The sequence below is a fragment of the Rhopilema esculentum genome, chromosome 17, assembly GCF_057945365.1.
Source record: "Rhopilema esculentum isolate cy_ngs chromosome 17, ASM5794536v1, whole genome shotgun sequence".
NCBI lineage: Eukaryota > Metazoa > Cnidaria > Scyphozoa > Rhizostomeae > Rhizostomatidae > Rhopilema > Rhopilema esculentum.
In genome coordinates, this window is record NC_142831.1 from 6,845,298 (window position 1) to 6,864,329 (window position 19,032).

Genomic DNA, 19,032 nt, shown 5'->3' on the forward strand with positions numbered 1-19,032 from the left:
GCCTAAGTAAAATCAATGCTGCACGAAAATGCATGCTTTATAAAGTCCCTTGAGTGCCTTTGATGATAAGTAGTATTAAAGCTTGCCAGATGGCACCTTCGGATGCTACCCATGTGGAATAGTGTCAGTCTTGGTTTGTCAAGCCACGTGGAGCCATCCCTGCAAGAGGTAAGAAAAGTTTCTTATCCTGGCAAATTCTTTGATGAGTCAGTCGTCAAATTAAGCACTGATAGAACTTTCAGAAATTCTCCTAACATTGTTGTTTATACCAAAAACTTCTGTGTAAATATCCTAAGTAGTCACTATCTAGTGAATGAAAATAACATCAAAAGTTAAGAATGCATTTTCAATATTTAACGCCGGTATACATTGACCTTTCCGTTTAAAATTTACCTCATTGGGCTCATGGAGACCCCCTTTTTGAGGCCGAAAATTGGCAAATTTCTACTTTTGCTATTGTTTTTCGCAACATTATCTGCAAGAGCCACTCTTGTCATTTTGATAGCACTACACCACTAGGTATTATGTTTAAAAGGGTTCCAGCCACTAAACCTTTCTACAAAAAATTAGCATCTTACGGCATTGTAATCTACAATAGTCCTATTCCTGATTTCCCGCGCTTGCTGAAATGGCGTCAGCACTTTGTGTCGGTGATTGTGAAGAACTTGTCTTGAAGTTTGTCGGTGAATGGAAGGTGACTGTCGGTGAATGGAAGATGCTAAATCGTTAAGGCTGCGTGCAAGAAGATATTTTCAGTAATTTACTTGCTGTTTCGGTTTTTGCCAAGGAAATGGCTGTTCTAAAATATTCATAGCAGTAGACATTAGGTAATTATCGTTATCATTAGGACGTCTTGGAACAGTCGATGATTCGCTATGAGCATTGTAAGTAAACGTTTTTAAAGGTTTTATCACCCTGTGAGTTATTTAGGCCTTAAATTTAAGCATGTCTTAAATGTTAGATTTTTTCAATCAAAGCCATTTTTGAATTCTGCACCAGCAAAGGTTGATTAAAAGTTAATGTTTCCTTGTGCTGACCATAAATAATTACACGTGCTACTTCTTGTTACTTCAACCATTGCCAGAAACATTTGAAACCACGGTAAACACGCAGAGCTCTGCGCTTGTGCTGCGGGTTTTCCTGATACAATCTTGAAACAATATTACAGCTGAAACAAGTTTCTTATTTTGATAAAAAATAGCAACAGATATAAATCTCAGAAGTTTTGAAACATTTCAATGCCTTGGTTCAAGTCAAAGAGTAGTTATCGCCAGCCTAAACTTGTTTATGCATTTCGTTATCATCATCTTTAACAAAATTTAGCATCCTGTGATTTTTACGCGCACTTGGAATGCAATTTCCCCCGTGCTTAATATTACACTTGAAACTGTCTCGAAAGTTAATAGATTTTTGCTTTGACTACAGGCTTGAGAACATTCCGCAAAGAATGTTCACTCATATTGTTAAATAGATGTTTTTTTATTTTTGGGAGCTGCTGAGAAAACATCCTCTTACTCGCTGATTTTAAGTCACTTTTAGATCAGTGATCCTACCCGCAGGATGCTACGCGCAAAAATTTTCTACTCTCACAGAAATTGTCCAGTCATCAAAATGCTTTGAATAAACTGATTGGAAAAACAACATCTGGCGGATTTTACAGATTTCTCCTCTTTAAGAATTTATCATTGTCATAAATTATTCCTTGGTTAGCTGGTTGATTTGCAAATGGCGTTAATGTATAATTCAAGTGAAAAATTAAAAAGATATCCCGGGGAGTCTTTCAGATTCAATTTATATGAACGCAAAATGTGGCAAAACATGAGATTACGGTGCGCGAATACATATTCATTTGTTAAAGCAGGTTGAATTTAATGACAATTTGCAGCTGATGGGGGCCTGCTAACTAAGAATATACTGAATAACTTATTTTATACAACGCTAAATATACAATATTTTATTCAAATGTTGTCCTGTACCCTCAGCAAATGATATTTTTTGTGACTGTTCTCTAAACTCTCGGTAGCTAATTCAATGACAGTTTGTTGAAGTAAATTTGTTCCAAGAAATCCCTTTGCTAGATGCAGTCACTTCATATTTCCTAGCCTTTTTACTTTCTAATTAAAAGATGTGTTTGCCAAGTCCATCTATTTTGGCTTTGGCTACATAAGTTTCAGTTTGTTCAAAGGACTAATGTATAGTTACATTTTGCTAGGTGCACCACTGAATCAACGGTTTGCTGCAAGAATCACAGTCGACTGTCCCTCGCATTGCCCTTTTCTCGAGAAGCAAAGAACTTTAGATAGATGACAAGGTAATAGATTTTCAAAACATATTTCTTACAAAATAGCAGCTGGATATACATATTAATAACTAACAAAGAATATACATACGAAGATATCTAATATTTCAATCAACATAGTTTCTATTAAAATGGGCCCTAATAATTCATATCGGTAACTCACAATTCCAATTTCGAAACTCTGCGAATCCCCCAAAGCCGCTTAGAGCGGAGAGAGGGGGAGCTGGGTTAAGATTATTTCGGGGTATTCAAACAGGAGGGACTTTTCTCCAATCCTAACCTGAGATGTCATGTTGTGATATCCATAGATTTGAAAGTGCTTCAAAAAAGAATTTACACCATCCGCGCCTTTTTCTGGTTTTGCTCAAAACGTTTTAGGTCGGGCGAATCATTTGGAGAGGCTGAGTAAGCAGAGTTTCCCACCATTTTAGTAACCGATTACTAGCGATTACACGTGACAAAAATTCAAATAAATATATAAAGCTAGAGATGACTTCTCTAATAAAAACGTGTTCCTTTGTTGCGACGATGCTAAGTTTTACCACGTTTACCATATTTCCAACTACGAACATGTATCAACATGTATTCTCCCTTAAAATCTTTTGGACATATTTTCAGTTACGACATTTCAATTACGACGATTGTATGTTACGACGATTGTCTGTTACAATGATCTACGGCCTTCAATGCAGTTCACACACCGTAAATTCAAATGATTCCTGGGCATTCTTATGAATTTTTAATTATTGAAAATGGGCGTAGAAATACGACAAATGACAAAAGGCACAACTTGGGGGAGGGGGGGGGGGTTGTACAGATCAGCTCCTTGATGTGTAATTCGATTCACGTTAGACCTCAATGTCTGATGAAGAGAGTGTCAATGCAGATACGCCTCCAGCCCTCTGCCGGGGGGGGGGGGGGGGGCATTTTACAATCAGCGTTACATTATCATCACAAATAAATTTGGAGGGGGAGGGGATGCATAGCTCATTTTCATATTGTGTCTATGTCGGCTAACTTGTCCTGGATTTCTTTATAAAATAGGAAGCCCCCCCGCCCCCTAAAAATAAATTTTGGCAAAAAAATTTGAAGCCCTCTGTTTGATATACTTGGAATCAGAAGTCTAAATTGTAACAAAACTGCATCGCCATATTGGATACTTTATAGTTACTCTCACAATCATGAGCGATCCTCTTCATTTATATTTCTTGGTTTGTCCAACTGGAAGAGGAAAGCCGATAGCATTAAAATTTTCTATGTAGTTATTTTACCAAAATGTTCACATCAGCAACTATTTCTATGTAAACGATTCCCCCAGAAAAGACTGACGCAAACATTTTATACCTCGTTTCATAGCCTTGACACCTAAACGTGTCACTATTTTACTATATATGGTTACGTCCATAAAAGGTAAAGATGTCACCGCAGATGGTAATATAACAACCATTTTAATACGAGACCAAGACAGTTGGTCAAAATACAAGTTCTTTAAAAGAACAACTTACATGTTCACTAAATTTACACCGGTATAGACGCCAAAAATCTATCTAGCCCGTTCTTATTGAATCGCCTTAGTTAATTGTAAATATATACAGGAATTGCGAGCATAAGCGACAAAATCTGGTTTGCCCCGTATACGAGGCTGGCTTAAACTGAATTGAAAATGAGTAGGGGAAGACCCTTTGGGACACAGATAGTGGCAAGAGTTGATAAGGGACAAGGAAGACACTATAACCCCCAACAATCTGCTAGAAAGCCTTCCACATTGAAACCATGACTTACTGTAATGGGGAGAGAAGCGCTAGTGAACGAGTTTATTGTTGATCGTAAATAACACACTATAAAGGAGCCTGTAGTCAGAGAAATCGTCGTAGTCCATATATTGCCCTTGAAATAAAAAATACCACTGCAACATATAGCAACAAATCTATATAACAGGTCGAATAAATAAAAATAAAACTTTTACGACCATGCTACAAAGGAAGTTGTTTAGTTTATTGAATCCATTTCGTGACAGCTACAAAAACAGACTATTTCTACAACTACGAAATATAATAAGATACTCAAACAAAATATATTAAAACTCTAGTTTAAATATGCGATACGACATGAGCGATATATATGGTATAAAATGGTAAATATGACACTACAATCTCTAATTGCTGGAAGGCGAGAAATCTGTCAAGGTTTTTAAAAAATTGCACGAATCAGATTGAGAGTTTTCACTTGCGATGCACATTTGTGATTCAGACAGAGCGGGGTGGTATTAAGGTTTAAAGGTTGCCGGATAGTGGCAAGGAAGAGGCATGTAGGACGTGGGGGTAGAATGCAGAGACATTTTAACAAGATGTTTTCCCTGTCATGTTTCTCCCATTTAGGGGGAGGAGGGAGCGGGGGAGTGATGTCCCAATCCGATCTAACTTGCAATGTTTGACAATAGCTAAAACTTCCTACTCCAGCATCGAGAGAAGATCTTCACTCGGTAAATCGGGCGGTCCCAGATAAGATAAAAGCTCAGCTGGATCCAAGTTGTCTGGTAGAACCTAGGCCAAAAAGAAACATACTGTCAAGGTTTGGTTTCAAAGAAAATAGAAGAAAAAAGAAGACTTCAGAGTACTGAATCAAAAACATTGGTGTCAGTCCTGGTGAGGACGAATGTGGAGCAAAAGCCATAGCAAGGAAAGAGAGGAAAAGGCCAAGAAGAGAATGAAACAGGATCAAGCTTTAATGATTGTAGCCTTGAAAGTAGATAGGTAGAAAGAGTTATGGAAGCAAGGACAGGATAAAACTTTGCTTTGAATAAATACACATGCCTGCAAGTAAATGCGCCGTTCAAGCGAAAGAAAAATTGCAGAAGCAGATAAAAGTTTGGCGAAAACAATTTTTAAGAGGCATTCTGTGTCATTTAAAAAATAACAGGAATGAAGAATAAGTCCATTTTGAGCTGTGCCTTTAATAAAGTGTCAACGGAACTTACCTCCAAGCTCCCTTCTTCGTTGTTTTCGCCTCCCGTCTCGAAAATGTTTTCGAGATTCAGATACGAGCTGTTCATATCAGTTTCGGAATTGCACTGGTCTTTGCCGTGATTCAGATCGGTCGAATCGCTCACACTGCCATTCGATTTCGAATTGTTGGTAGATGTCCCTGACTTTCGAAGCGAATCTGACGAGCCAAGCGAACTTGTCGAAACTTTCTCTTTTGCTGCAAAGGAGGAATGAGCAAGCTCCGTCAAATTAAACATGCAAGGAAATTTCTTCAAGCTTCGCACGCTTAGGTTGAAGGCTTAATTTATTCTATAATAATAATTTTTTTAAACATCTCATTTTCATTGAATACATTTTAAATTTACAATTATACGACTCGCTTTTACAAGCATCATATAATTGGCTTATCTGCATTACAATATTTAGAAGTCAATCAGTTCGGGGCTTAGCCATGGTTTGTTTCGACGACAGAAGATATAGTAGGTGCAGCGGATAGAAATGTTCATGAGTTTCATCAAGATGGATTTAGTTTGATTTGAGTCAAAATTGAGTTGATGTAGCATGTCAGAGAGAGAGGTAGATGAGGTTCCCAGAATGCCAAGGGCACTCATAGAAAGGTTAACAAAGGTAACGCGTTTATAGGCAGGGCTCAGTTCCTTGATAATAATAATAATAATAATAATAATAATAATAAAAATAATAATAATCAATTTTTTTACAGTAGGCGGGTATAATATAGCTGTCTATTTACAATTTATGTACAAGCTAATTTAGGCCTACTTTACAAAAATTTAGAATAAAAAGCAATTAAAAATGAACAATTAATAATTACAAATATAAAACAATTAGTTAATTAATGAAAGAGATGAAATTGAAGATTAAAAAAAAGCTAAATTTTACAATGCGTTTACAGTTAAATGATGTTTTAAAACTTTCACACCAAGACGACTTTTTGGTTATCAACAAAAGCTGAGAATCGTGTGACTTACATTGTTTTAGAGGGTCGTTTCCAGATCCTGACAGGCCATTGCTGTGTTGTTTAGTTCCATTTTGTGAAGTGGGGATTCCACTAGATGTCTGAGGAAAGAGTGGAGGGCCCATCGTATCACTAGTTGGAGCTCCTGACACCATCACATGTGACTGAGGAGTACGGGAAGGCGCTTGAGAATTCGTAGGGGTGTTCACAGCCCGATTGACGGGACTTGTTGGAAGGTTCTGCGGTGTTAGTGGTTGTTGTTGTGAATAAGGTGTGCGCGGTTGGCCACCGTTGGGTGACTGGAGTGTCCGCGAGTCGTGTGACATCGATTTTAGTCGCTTTGATGGATGCCCTGTGATAAATCATATTCATCGATCAATTGAAAAGTCGTTACATCTTAGAGGTATGCATACAAATGCCCAAAATTGTCAGAAAAGACCTTTGGTGTTACAATAGAGCCGGGAATTTGTTATACAAAAGATGAAAGTTGATGGTTTGAACATATTGACAAATAACTGGAAAATAGAAAAAATGGATCAGTGATAGAATGACTGGGACAATAGCTTACCGTTAGAACCATCATCATCTTGTTTTTCCATTTTCACCGACACAGGTTTCCATGAGCCGCTTGAATCTATCGTTACTTCTTCTACATCAGTCCTAAAAAGATGTAAAAAGATATCAAAATACGTCAAAAGAACGAGCAGTCTTTGCTTTCATTGACCGACTTGGTGATTTTTCTTCAATCATAACAATTAAAATGACAGATTTGAAACGTAGTTTGAAAAAGAATTTAGGCAGTACACGTACTTAGCTAGTGTTGTGAGAATTTGGCACAGGTAGTGATCCACTTCCAGGCCTTCAAGCACCGCGTTCTTACTGCAGACAGGACACTTCCACAGCCCTCTTTCGACGTTGAGTTTCAGGTAGGATTCGAGATCAAAGCAGTGAATATGTTTACAGTCGTGTCCACGAGCAGGCAAGACGATCCTTCGAAACGTGATCGGACATTTCAGGGAGACTTTGATCGCAGTTTGCTCAACACCGTCTTCTCCGTTCATAATTGTTTGTCCGTTTACGGCAGTCATTTGGAAATGTCTTTTTACTAGAAGGTGCAAGATTTGAAATTTCTCATACATTTTTCAAGATTCAAAGTTTTATGGTCAGAAATAAAGTTTCCTGCAAATAACTACTGTGTTTCCGTGTTCGTGTAAATCATGTTCCAGGTGAAAGGTGCTACAAATTGATATTGTCCTTAATTTCAGGATGCATAAGCACAGAGGTGACTAGCAAAAGTTGTTTCAAATTCACCCCTAGGGGGAAATCTGTTCATTAGAGTAGAACTGGAACAAAAGTGATTGCTACTTACTTTTTGCAATGCAATGCTCTGCGGGTAGCAGTCGCTTCTTGAGCAAACCTTGTAAAACTGAATTGACCGAAGGGCGATGAACGAGTTGCAGGACGAACAGATGAGACTACAGGAAAAAATTGAAATAACATCATATTTCATACTACACATTAAACATTTCTTAGAAAAAACCCAAGTATAACTTAGTGTCAACGGTTTCTTAGAGTAGCAATACCGTGGAAGTTTAAAAAAACTGACAGGTTAGGATGCTTTTAAGCACTGCTTTCATAAAATCAAATCACAAATAAAAAAGGGCCTAAACTTGTCACAGGCCCAAAAAATCTTGCTTCTTTTTACAAAAGAGAATATGACTTACACAGCAACACTGTGAGACAGTGATCTGGATTGTGTTTCGTCCAGGCTTGCACACGTTTTTTAGTAACAATGGCTTGTGGGATGCCCTGCTGTCACCCTGCTCGTAAAAAATAAGTTGATTAAAAAAAACAGCCAAGACCGATTCAGTTTTACGGTGCTGAATTTGAATTTTGAGACTTCAAAAGAGGATACGGCTACTTAAAATTGAAGCAAATTCAAATTTACATATCGTTCTTAAAGTTTGCTTAATCAAATAAAGTTCCAAGTAGCAAGATTCCTACCAATATTTCTTAAAAGAAATTCCTTCCATTCAATATTCTTGCTTAACCAAACGATAGGGCAGAGTACAGACGAATGTTTAAACATTCTCCAGCCAATAAACCGGGGGGTGGGGGGTGGGGGAAAGTGTAGGAACAAAGTGCAGCATACGTTTGGTAGCTAAGAATTCTTTTTGCAATGACATTCCTCAAGACTGTTGCCAATGTGATCGCTAATTTTCTAGAACTTGCTATTCGATAGTCAACTTATTTCTTCGGATAAGCTAAACTGACGAAACTGACCATGTAAATTCCGAGCATGCGCCATACCTCATTAATAGGATTGAATTGAAATAAGGAAATGTAAACAGATGTCAGTTCATCAAATATATATAAAGGCTTATCTGCTAATGACTGGTGAAGGAATTTAAAATATAGGCTGGCCTTTAGAAACACGTGGAATAATTCTGATTAGCTTCAATTATGGATCAAACAAAATGAAGAGAGCTTTTTGTAATGACTCAAAAGAAAACGAAAACAGACCCTTTCGATCGATAACGGTGTGGCATTGACGCTCACACTGACAGATGCGGGCCAGTTTGTTGTCATGCTCTTGTCCTCGTGATGATAGCATTTAAACTGGAGCTCTAAATCAGGCCTACAATTTGAGATATTTTGTTCACATGAAAATGGATCAAGGTTCCTCGTTCAAAAAAGAGTGTGCGCAAGCTTAGCATAAAATAAATTGTGATAATGTAAGTTAAACATTAAAATGAGAAGGATTATAAAAATTATTGCAAGGAAATGACAAGATAGGCAAAGGGATTAAAAGTTAAGGGCGTAGATGAATTTAATCTTAACAATCCGATAAAGACCTCTGTTTTCAAGAAGTTGCAATGACAGAGCCCTTTCCTATCCAGCAAATAAAAAGGTTGACTTGATAGAATAAATTGCTCACCTGCACATCAAAGTTTGGTAAATTGTTGCTCTGAGACTGAAGGCGTGATTGCTGACTGCGAGATTGTGCTCTAATCGGAATGGCTGTAGGACAATGCCATTTGGCACTGGGAAAGTCAGCCTGAGGCAGTCTTTTTGCTCTGAAAGGAATTAAGACCAGATTTAGACATCTTAACAAGGACAGGCTCATGCAGATTTGTATGAACTCTGAAGATAACTTTGGTAAAGTTGGATAAGCGGTCAAAATTCTGCGACAAAGTATGACGGTCAATTTTTAATCAGTGAGTTTTAGTAAAACAGATTAAAAGCAGGAAGTTGGTTCCTTGATTGCGAATATCACAAAGAGAAAGAGAGAGCGCACAGGTTAAGACGAGATAAGATACTGAATTTACTAGACGGCTGCCAAGTCTAGACGGCTACCAAGTGGTTTTCGGTAAAAATGAAGGGACCTGCTTCAATTGAAATTGCGGATAATAATAAAGAAATGACGAATACATACTAATTTGAGGTTTGATATCCATCATGGGCGAATTACAGTTATTCATTGAAGGTTTCATATGAGTCATGGGCATCCCCATCGGGTCTATAATTGGTTTTTGATCAACCGGTCCTTGCATTCCTGAGTTGTCACACATTGGCATATACCGGTTTCCAGAGCCAGGAGGATTCCCTGGCATTGACGTTTGGTTTTGTGGTGATGGTTGGTACTGTAAAGTACTGGGCCGGCGTTGTGATGTAATTGGTTGTACTCCTGGGGTCATCGCCATTCTACTATACTGAGGTGGCATCCCCATATTACCCATATTTGGTACTGGTCCAACATTTCCCATTTGCCCTTGCGGCATTTGTCCATTGTATCCTGATGAGGGAGGAGTCCTGCCATATCCGGGGGGTTGCTACAAGGTGAAACAAACAGTTTTAAGGATGCAATCGCAGAGCAAAACATTACTAAGGACGTGGCTAAGCTTCCGCTTTCTAAGTATATATATTTTCAATGATTGCCAAACGATGATAGTTCAATATTTCAGAAAAGGATATAATTTTTCTCGGTCATAATCGGCTTGTCTAAAATTATATGATGTGACATTTCTCAATACTGCCCCAAACTGTCATATCATTCCCGAAATGAGTGATATGATGATATCATACCGGGTACTGCGGAGGAAAATTCGGTTCCTGCTTGACCTGTGCTGGAAACGGTGGATAATTCCCTTGCGGATTTTGCTGCTGTTGTTGTGGCATGGGCGGACCATTGCTCATCAAGTTTTGTCCATACATAGACGATGCCGGTCTTTTCATACCGGGTGGATTCGGGTACCTAGGCATCATGCCACGCATCTGGGGGCTCATACCTGGTGCGGGCTGCTGCTGTTGCTGCATGTACGGTCCGTTCTGGTTCTGCGCCATGTAACCTGGGTACATTCCTTTATTCATCATCGGTCGCTGGATGCTGTTTGGTGTCATGCCTCGAGCCTGGAACTGTGTCTGGCCTTGCAACGCATAATCACCATTGTTATAGAATTCATCTATTCAAAGATGAATGGGGTAAATAAATTTCAAATAGCTTAAGACAATCACAAGCGCACTCGCACAAAGTTCTGTTAAAGTTTCAAATTTATCAGAAAGCTATCTACTTATTACGTAGTTGTTCAGCGTTAATGAATAAAGTTCAAGCCTTAGTGCTAAAAAGCACTTGAAATTTCCTTGACAACCAATCAACAAAACATGATGGATGTACAGAATTTTCGTTCAAAGGAGGAATCAGGATTGAACATCATAGTAGAGGGAAGTAGGCGACCTCCAAGGGTTGAGAACAGCAAAAGAAACAAATTGGCTATGGTCTACAAGTGCATTGAAAGCAAAACAAATGGGACAATGAGTGAACTATACAATTGTTGTTTGGTGCAATTCTTAACGCCGAAATGAAATAAATCAGTTTACTCACTTTGCTCAGGGTTTTCCTGCATGTGCAACGTTGCTGTTGCTGTTGCCGTGGCCGTAGCAGTAGCCGCAGCCGCAGCAACAGCAGCCGCTGCAACAGCTGCAGCATTGGGGTTGTTTGGATTCTGCCCATGACGGTAGGAGTAAGGGTTGCCCTGGGGGGTATTTGGCTCCGGGCAATATTGGTTATTGTAGATGCCCCCCATGTTGGGCATCGGCTGCATATTATTCATCTGTTGATTGCGCATGCTCTGTGTCTGAGGTGGGAACCCTGTAAAAAAAATAAAAATAAAAAATTACCAACTAATCTAAAATGAAACAGGGTTCCCCGCCCCACGTGGTTCAAGGCAAGCGTCAATATTTTTCCAACGTTTTTGTTTGAAACCCTCCTTTTCCAAATTTGCAAATGATAATTCACCTGCATCCTTAACGACCATTGATATGTTCGCAATGATTTTATAAACGATTATACGGACCAAAACTGATGATGGTAAGGACGGATTGTGGAAATCTGCATTCGGTTCTTCATTCATAACCCTTTAAAAATCTTTTCACACAGTTTCAAGAATTCCTTCATAAAATTCATAAAAAGTTTTTAACCAGTACACTTAAACCTTTTTATATTTTGGAGAGAAGTTTTAATGTCTAGAAAAGGTATATGGAAAATATGCACCCGAATATGCGGCCTGGTGATCAACCCAAAACGAACTTTTGAAAGCTGACCTCAAACGACACAGGAGTATGCAGAGTTTGAAAGCCAGCTCAAGACTTAACATGTATCATTGAAACATCAGCCAGCACGATATGACAAACAAATCTTAACAGCCTGTTAACTTGATACTTAAATACCTTGATAGCTGGTCAGCATTCTCTGATCTAACCAAAGAGAAATACAACAAATAATTCTGATACCTTGAATAGGGTACTGTTTGGGACCATTTTGAGGGTTCATGTTCGAGTACTGTGGCTGCATCCCTGGAGACATGCCGTTATTCATTCCAGCACCCATCATTGGCTCCCCAGTGTTTGTTGGCGTTGAACCCCATACTGTTGCAACCACAGACACTGAAGGCTGCTGGCTTGTTGGCTGCCAATCGATTGTCGAGTCCCTGTGGAAAAAATCAAATCTGATCAGTAAACTTCAGAAATATTAACGACTTCAGGAATGCGAGCTCATCCTTTTAGCGAGAGCTTGTTAAGCAGAGAAGAGTTGGGTGGGAATACAACCGAGGATTTGGACCATGAACAAATAATATGCCTACTGGCCATAGAAACTGAGAAACATCCCGGCGGAAATCAAGTGAGTTCTCCTTTGGAAATCAAGCGAGTTCTCCTTTGGAAACCGAGCGAGTTCTTCTTTGGAAACCTGGTGATCTCTCCTTCTTCTGATCAAGATGACAACGCAAGCAGCGACCTGTTCTGTTCTGAAAAGGTCCCTTCACGAAAAAATTAAGCTACCAAGGCTCCGACAGATGTTTGAAGAAATTTGCGTTTACAGAATAAATCTATCGTTATTCTCTACTGTATAATTTTCAACCAACGACAGTTGAGCGAAAACACTCAAAGTTTTGAGAAAAATAGCAGATGTTTGCTTTCTCAACTGTAGCTTAATATTCTTGAACATGTGAAAGCATCTAGTCTTTTCAAAAACAGAGAACCAATTAAAATGGTGAAGTTTCGACAAAATCGGAGTAGACAAAAGCTGTGCTATTGAAATACATTCATGTTGCTGAACAGCGAAAAAACGAGGTGGGTTGGCAAAGGGGAGGGAACATTTCTCAGGTCATCGAAACATTTGTTACATCAAACACCACGCGATTCTAAATTATGCAATCAACTACAGAAAATGGTTACCCTCGTCCTGGTGCCGGGGCCATTTTGTTCGGGTTTTGATTGAATTGCATTGGTTTCTGGTCTCCAGTCCTCTTTTGGTGTCTTAGCAACAGCAGCCTGCCAAGCTCTTCGCACCACAACGAAAGCATAGCTAAGAAAGAAAAAAAGTAGAATATAAAAAGCGAACAAAACAGGCCGAGTATTCTTGTTATTTTTATGTTCGGTATCTACAATAAAAATCCTCTCTTAAACATAAAATCAATAGCAAAAATAATAACAACAACACTTTATCGAAAGTAAAAGTATACTTTGAATATACGAGGAGCGAGCAAGCTTTCAAATATGTGAAATCATTCTTATTTGAATGCGTCAGCGTCGAAGGTCGTTTTTCTCTCCAATTTTTCATCTGCGCGTCAAGATTGCAGCTGTTTTCAAACGTGTGCGGAAAGGCAGATTACTCGAGGAGAAACGGCTTAAGTACAATAAATTTTCAATGAAACGATCAACATAGTTAGTTCTTGAAGCAGCTCTCTGGACTATTATTATATTGATCCCCGAAATGCAGGCAACAGCTAATTGTCTTTTAAACAGCGACTCTACCCCGAATCCATATCCATGAAACTTATAGTTACCTGCAGATTTTGGTGACAATTTTTCTCTTTGTGATGCACAAATTGCAAGGAGGCGGTACCCTGTAGAACAGAAGGTAGAGAGGAAAAAAGTCAAAGAGGGGAACTTTTCATAATATCAACGACGAAGCGAGAAAGCTAAGGCTTTTCCATACCAAATCATAAATTATAATGATCATAATTAGTGAATAATTGTAACAACAGGCTAGACAAAACCTGACGATGTAGATCAAAATAATACTATATAAAATTACCGTGCGATCAGCATGGAACAGTAATACAGAGAGGTTTAAGCATTCAATTACATCAATTACAGGCAAACAAATGTCGAACTAGATACAGGCAACGATGGCTGACAGTATAGAAACAGAAAGAAAGGAGAAAAGGTAAAACTTTATTTCTTATTATGGTATTCAAATTTATTCGGGTTTTTTACAAGTCATAACTGCCAATTAACAACAACCAACAAACATAGAGACTGTAACTCTATGGCAATTTAATGCCTCTCACTTGCAATACCTGTTAGCATAATACAATGGCAACAGCCGTTCTGAACGGGGCTTCATTGGTTTCTACGCATATCAAAACAGTGTTTAGAGATCTAACGAACTGACAAACAAATCGTAAATATTTTAAAGACTTGCCTAAATCCAAGTCAAAGCCAGGAGCTGCAGCACATTTGTTAACGACCTAAAATTGATAGTAAAAATTGATATAAATACAAAACCTTGTGAGTTTTACGAATAGTCTCAATAAGCTAAATGGTGTCCTACAATTGAAAGACGCGTGACTGAAAAAAATCGAACTCCTACAGCGATCCAAGCTAAATCAGGTTTGCAATCACAATATTAAATCAGAGTTCTTTGGAATATAAGATCATAAAAAACGAAAATTTAATCAAATGACAGGATGTCTCGAGTCGGATTGAGCTAGTATAGATAGGTAGAAAATGATGTCTTTTGGTAATTTAAAGCATGAATTACGAGCAAAAAGAATTTATCAATACAAATTTGGTCGATGAAACAAACATTAAAATCTAGAAAAAAAATGAATATTGACGCTACTTGTTACGTTGATTTCAAAATAAAACAACGTTAGAATTTCGGAAGATGAATAATTTAATTTGGACAGAAGATAAATAATATAGTTGCTTTTCGATTGCTAAATTGATTTTTAAGTTACTGGAGTTTCAGGTTTTGCCCTGTTGCCGACATTAACCTTAAAAGTTTGCAAATTTTGCTTTTCAATAAAAACAAGGTAGGTGCATTAAACATGATAAAAGTTGCGCTTTATCCGAATGCCAATTTTCCATCTGGCTTGGCTCTCCAATTTCGCACATAAAAGTATGAGATATTTCCCAAAACAAATTGTAGTTAATCAAATTAATCAAATTAGCGTGTGTCAATGTTTGTTTGGCCTTGTGGTTTGATATGAAGCGAGAGCCTAGAAGCAAAAATCTAGAAACTCGCCTCCACCTGCTTGCAAATTCGTACTGCTCTGCTGCAACGCTAAATGACACATTCCAAAGAATATTCAATGGATTTCTCAACTTTTCTCTTTAATTATTAAAACTGCTGCTAAACGACATTGGATAGAAGATCGTTCGGGATTTTCAAACATTGCACAATATTCAATCAAAATGATAAGAGGTTTATCGTCTTATATTTTGTTCTTGTACAAAACAGAGTCAAGCAAAATGGAACTTCCCTAGCCAAATTTCGAAGGTTGATTTTATAAACCTATATTAGTATACACCGACCAAATTTTGAAAATTCGCGAGCGAACTATAATACATTAAACATTTTAATTTTTTTATTAAGCCTCGCAAACCATATGGAAAAATTAACAGAAGAATCAGGCAAATGAAAACTTTTGCTCTGATGAAGCCCTGTATGCCGGGGCGAAATATTAGCCTTTACTGATTTACGTGTATTTATTGTTGTGTATTCTCGGCGTATTGCGGTGTTTCATATTTGCTACAAATGAAAACTTGCCGGGAAATAGAAAGGACAGTGAGAATTTGTCTCTTGGGCTTTCTGGGTGAAGATTGCCTAGTTCGCTAGTTTTAAGATATCTTCAGCCAAAATAAAAATTTTTGACGTTTTCTTGTCAGATCTGTCTTACGCTAAACAAATTGAAACAGCTTTCTAGCCAACAGAAATAGATCTCACAAAGGAATGACTTTAGCTACTTAGGTAATTCGCAATTTATAATCTACAATAACAAAATAGCGATCATGGTTATCAAAACAAAAATTCAAGAGCCACGTGCCGGATACAAATAAATTTAGATCATGCTGAGATGATTTCAGAAATGGTAGCGTATTGAAGCGTATTGATGTTCAAAGGTTTAAATAATGTCGTTCAGATTACAATGGGGTCTTTGACCTGATTTTCGTTTGAGTGTCATCACGGGGTATTGGCATAATGATCCTGATAATGGAAACGGAAGTACCAGTTGACATTAGCGGGTGCCTAGTCTTGAACGATGCACCCTATGAAATGTGGGAAAAACTGCACACATCCGTAACGGTAGAATTAGATAACACCGAAAATGTTTTCAACAATGGGCAGTTACATGTCGACCATAAAAATAGTAAAATCAACCATAAAACTGAATGAAAGGGCGTTTAGTATTAGGATGAAAAGACGAAATGAAAGCTTTGCTATGTTTATAAAGGAAAAGGTCTCTACATGAGTAACAAAAAGGGCTTCTGATTATCCAATTCAAGGGAAAATGCTGCTTGTTTCGAACACGTGGTTCAAATACCAGTCATGTCATACATAAGTCATGCCATTTAGATCAAACAATACCTTTACCAACTGGCAACCTGGAAGGAGCTTTGAGTTTTCATTAGTTATTAGGCCAAAGCGGAAATTCTTGATCCCCTGGAACGTCTACCCATTCTAGCCTAGTTTCAAACATACAAGTCCAGGCCTGAGGAACCTCTCCAAGGAACCTCTTCTCATATAGACGATCCGTCCTTTGCGCGGGTTGGCACAATGCCTCATAGTCTGACCCTCTTGGTGTCATACAGAGCTCCCTAACTAAAAAGCACATTAGACCGATTGCAACATTCGCTAAGTGCCTGGCGCTGAAAGAAAACCTGCGCTGATTTTCAAGAAGAATTAGACAAGTGATTACTTGCAAGTGCTGTTTTTTGCCCTTCACTTCGCAGCTTTGAATCCTTCCTTACATGAACATGGGTGGTTGGAATGGAACAACTGGAATATTACTTAATATATTTTTAATATGCAAAAACATTGAAATCTTGAGCACTGGGCAATTTTTGATGACCAACCCCTTTTTACGCTGCCATAAGAAACACTCCTAATACGAGCAGAGAGATAAGAAAACCAGCTCTGATAATCGTCCGCTTGAAAATCTTGCTTTTAAAGATAAGATAGAAATGATTCTTTTTGACGATTAGGCACCTCCACCCTGTTCAGTTGACATATATAAAAGGAAAAACAAATCCCGTTGACCGATTAGGTGTTCTATTCCAAGTTATCTTGTGTTGCGTTTTTGTGTTTCTAAAAACTGGCTCTTTGTTGCTTGTTTTTTAATAAAACTTTACGGAAACTTTAAGTTGTAAAAGTAATAAAAAAGACGAGAAACTAATTGCTAATCATAAGCTTAGTACTTACTTGAAAATTACGTGTTTTGTAAAAAGTAAAATTAAATAGGAGCTTACCGTTAGACACGACATAAGATTTTGTTCGTAGGCCGGCTGAAATGCCCGTGCGTCCCCACACCATTCCATCAACTCGGTAGCTGCACTCTGAAACCCTGAAGCGGTTGCCAAATCTCGTCTGATGCACTGAAGCCGGTCGTTCGTTTGCTGAATGTGTTGCTCCATGCTCATGGCAATGCTCGGGTCTGCGTGAAATAATTTTGATTTTGCTCAAATGGAAAATACAGGACAGGTTTTATAAAAATACGAGATAGACCAAACATTTGCACATTTTGCAACAAAAAAGGAGACTGCATAGAGCGTTGATTTATTAAAAAAGTAATACGTCATCGTACGTAATCACTTGAATCAGCCATCGTAAGCCCGCCCTGCCTTAGCCCCGCCCAGTCTTGAGGCTTACCATCTATCAACAGACAGTATGTTGTCAAAAGTGCCTTCATCAGATGCTCATGGTACATCATTACAAGGAAGGATACGATCAGTATAATTAAAAAAGCCTCTTTTTAAATTGTTCGTCTACGGTTTTTCTTTCGTTTACAGACTTAATTTGATCAAGGAAAAGAACCCTAGCCGTCACTAGTAAAATGCCGATGCACAATTTCGTTATGAGCTGTTTGGGCGCAAAGTCTTATCTGCCGTTCTTTAATGTAACCCTCCGTTTGTCTTTGTATTGTAAGAAAAGAATGAGACCCCAAAATTAAACAAAAATTAGACCTAATGGTCTAAAACAAGATTTAATGGTCTACAAATCCACACTGTTCTTTGCTGTTTGAAAAACAAAACTAATTTTTCTCGTCTTTTGAAAGCAACTAGTGCAACAATTTTAAGGCATTGACCAGGTGAACAAAACAGTTTTAAAAAATACTTAGGACTTGTTGGAAAAACGGCAAATTTGAAAATTAGAAAAGACATGAGCGAGTGCGTGGCTTGTGCTTTAATTGAACAAAGAACAGTGGCAGTTTTGTTTGATTGAAAGGCTTCCTTAAAAACGACAGCAAAAACACTTACCATCAATAACGTATTTATAAGCGAACATATTGCCCGAAGAAACGCATCAACAATTACAAACGCATCGAAGTTTTGATTCAAGTATCAATACAAGGAAACAGTATTCATTGTCCTTGAATAACTGCAACGCACAACCAGCAATAATACACAATCAACTGGCTATTGGCATTGTTAACATTGTTCGCAGTAATAGCGATCCGTTATGCTGGTCGCATGTTCAGCCATCCATTCTTTAGGTGACGGGTATATTACTCTTAATGGCTGGGTACCTTTTCTAAACTGTGCGCATCACTAAGTAAGTACAATTACCCGATACAGTGTGACAGGATCTTTGTAAACAGAAAGCAGGGTCCATATAGTGCTAATGTATTATGGTCAAACTCAAAGATCAGTATTCTTTAATGTATGTAGCTTGATTGCAGGCAGCTAATGTAACGGCTGTCAAGCGAAAAGCCCTGCTGAAGCATGGCAAAATGTCACAACAAATGTCAGACCAGCCTGTTTGGCCAAACAAATCAGTAAACTAGAACAGTGTACACTCAAAGATCAGACAGACCACTTAACACTTTTACAAAATAAAAAACTTCTTCACTGTTTTAGGCAAGTATAAACGCCTGGTAGCGAAAAACATCTACTAAAAAAAACACAACAACTTTCTTCCTGCGTCCTTCAAGTTATAAACCATAAAATACTGTATCTATAATGTAATTTCCGTTCACTAGATAATGAAT

At 38.1% G+C, this 19,032-nt stretch overlaps 1 protein-coding gene and 1 long non-coding RNA gene across 7 annotated transcripts in view; one reads left to right on the forward strand and one right to left on the reverse strand.

Moving 5' to 3' along the window:
• Positions 1–189: 189 nt before the first annotated feature.
• LOC148958174 (uncharacterized) lies at positions 190–15,521 on the forward strand. Its single transcript, XR_016144820.1, has 3 exons — positions 190–884; positions 2,213–2,311; positions 13,916–15,521. It is a non-coding gene; the product is annotated as an uncharacterized LOC148958174 (long non-coding RNA).
• Positions 2,316–19,032, reverse strand: part of LOC135682733 (zinc finger MIZ domain-containing protein 1) — a 49,370-nt gene continuing 32,653 nt past the window's right edge. For 5 of the 6 annotated variants that reach the window (XM_089113419.1, XM_089113416.1, XM_089113415.1 and 2 more), the window contains 17 exons: positions 17,294–17,478; positions 14,244–14,289; positions 13,603–13,662; positions 12,992–13,121; positions 12,050–12,246; positions 11,142–11,408; positions 10,346–10,722; positions 9,696–10,092; positions 9,198–9,336; positions 8,783–8,897; positions 7,984–8,079; positions 7,629–7,734; positions 7,070–7,364; positions 6,828–6,919; positions 6,273–6,611; positions 5,277–5,500; positions 2,316–4,842 (listed from right to left, as the gene is read on the reverse strand). In XM_089113419.1, the coding sequence (XP_088969545.1) occupies positions 4,750–4,842; positions 5,277–5,500; positions 6,273–6,611; positions 6,828–6,919; positions 7,070–7,364; positions 7,629–7,734; positions 7,984–8,079; positions 8,783–8,897; positions 9,198–9,336; positions 9,696–10,092; positions 10,346–10,722; positions 11,142–11,408; positions 12,050–12,246; positions 12,992–13,121; positions 13,603–13,662; positions 14,244–14,289; positions 17,294–17,478 (3,158 nt within the window). In that variant the 3' untranslated portion in view covers positions 2,316–4,749. The remainder of the gene's footprint in view (positions 4,843–5,276; positions 5,501–6,272; positions 6,612–6,827; positions 6,920–7,069; positions 7,365–7,628; positions 7,735–7,983; positions 8,080–8,782; positions 8,898–9,197; positions 9,337–9,695; positions 10,093–10,345; positions 10,723–11,141; positions 11,409–12,049; positions 12,247–12,991; positions 13,122–13,602; positions 13,663–14,243; positions 14,290–17,293; positions 17,479–19,032) is intronic. The other variant, XM_089113420.1, reaches the window with a different exon arrangement.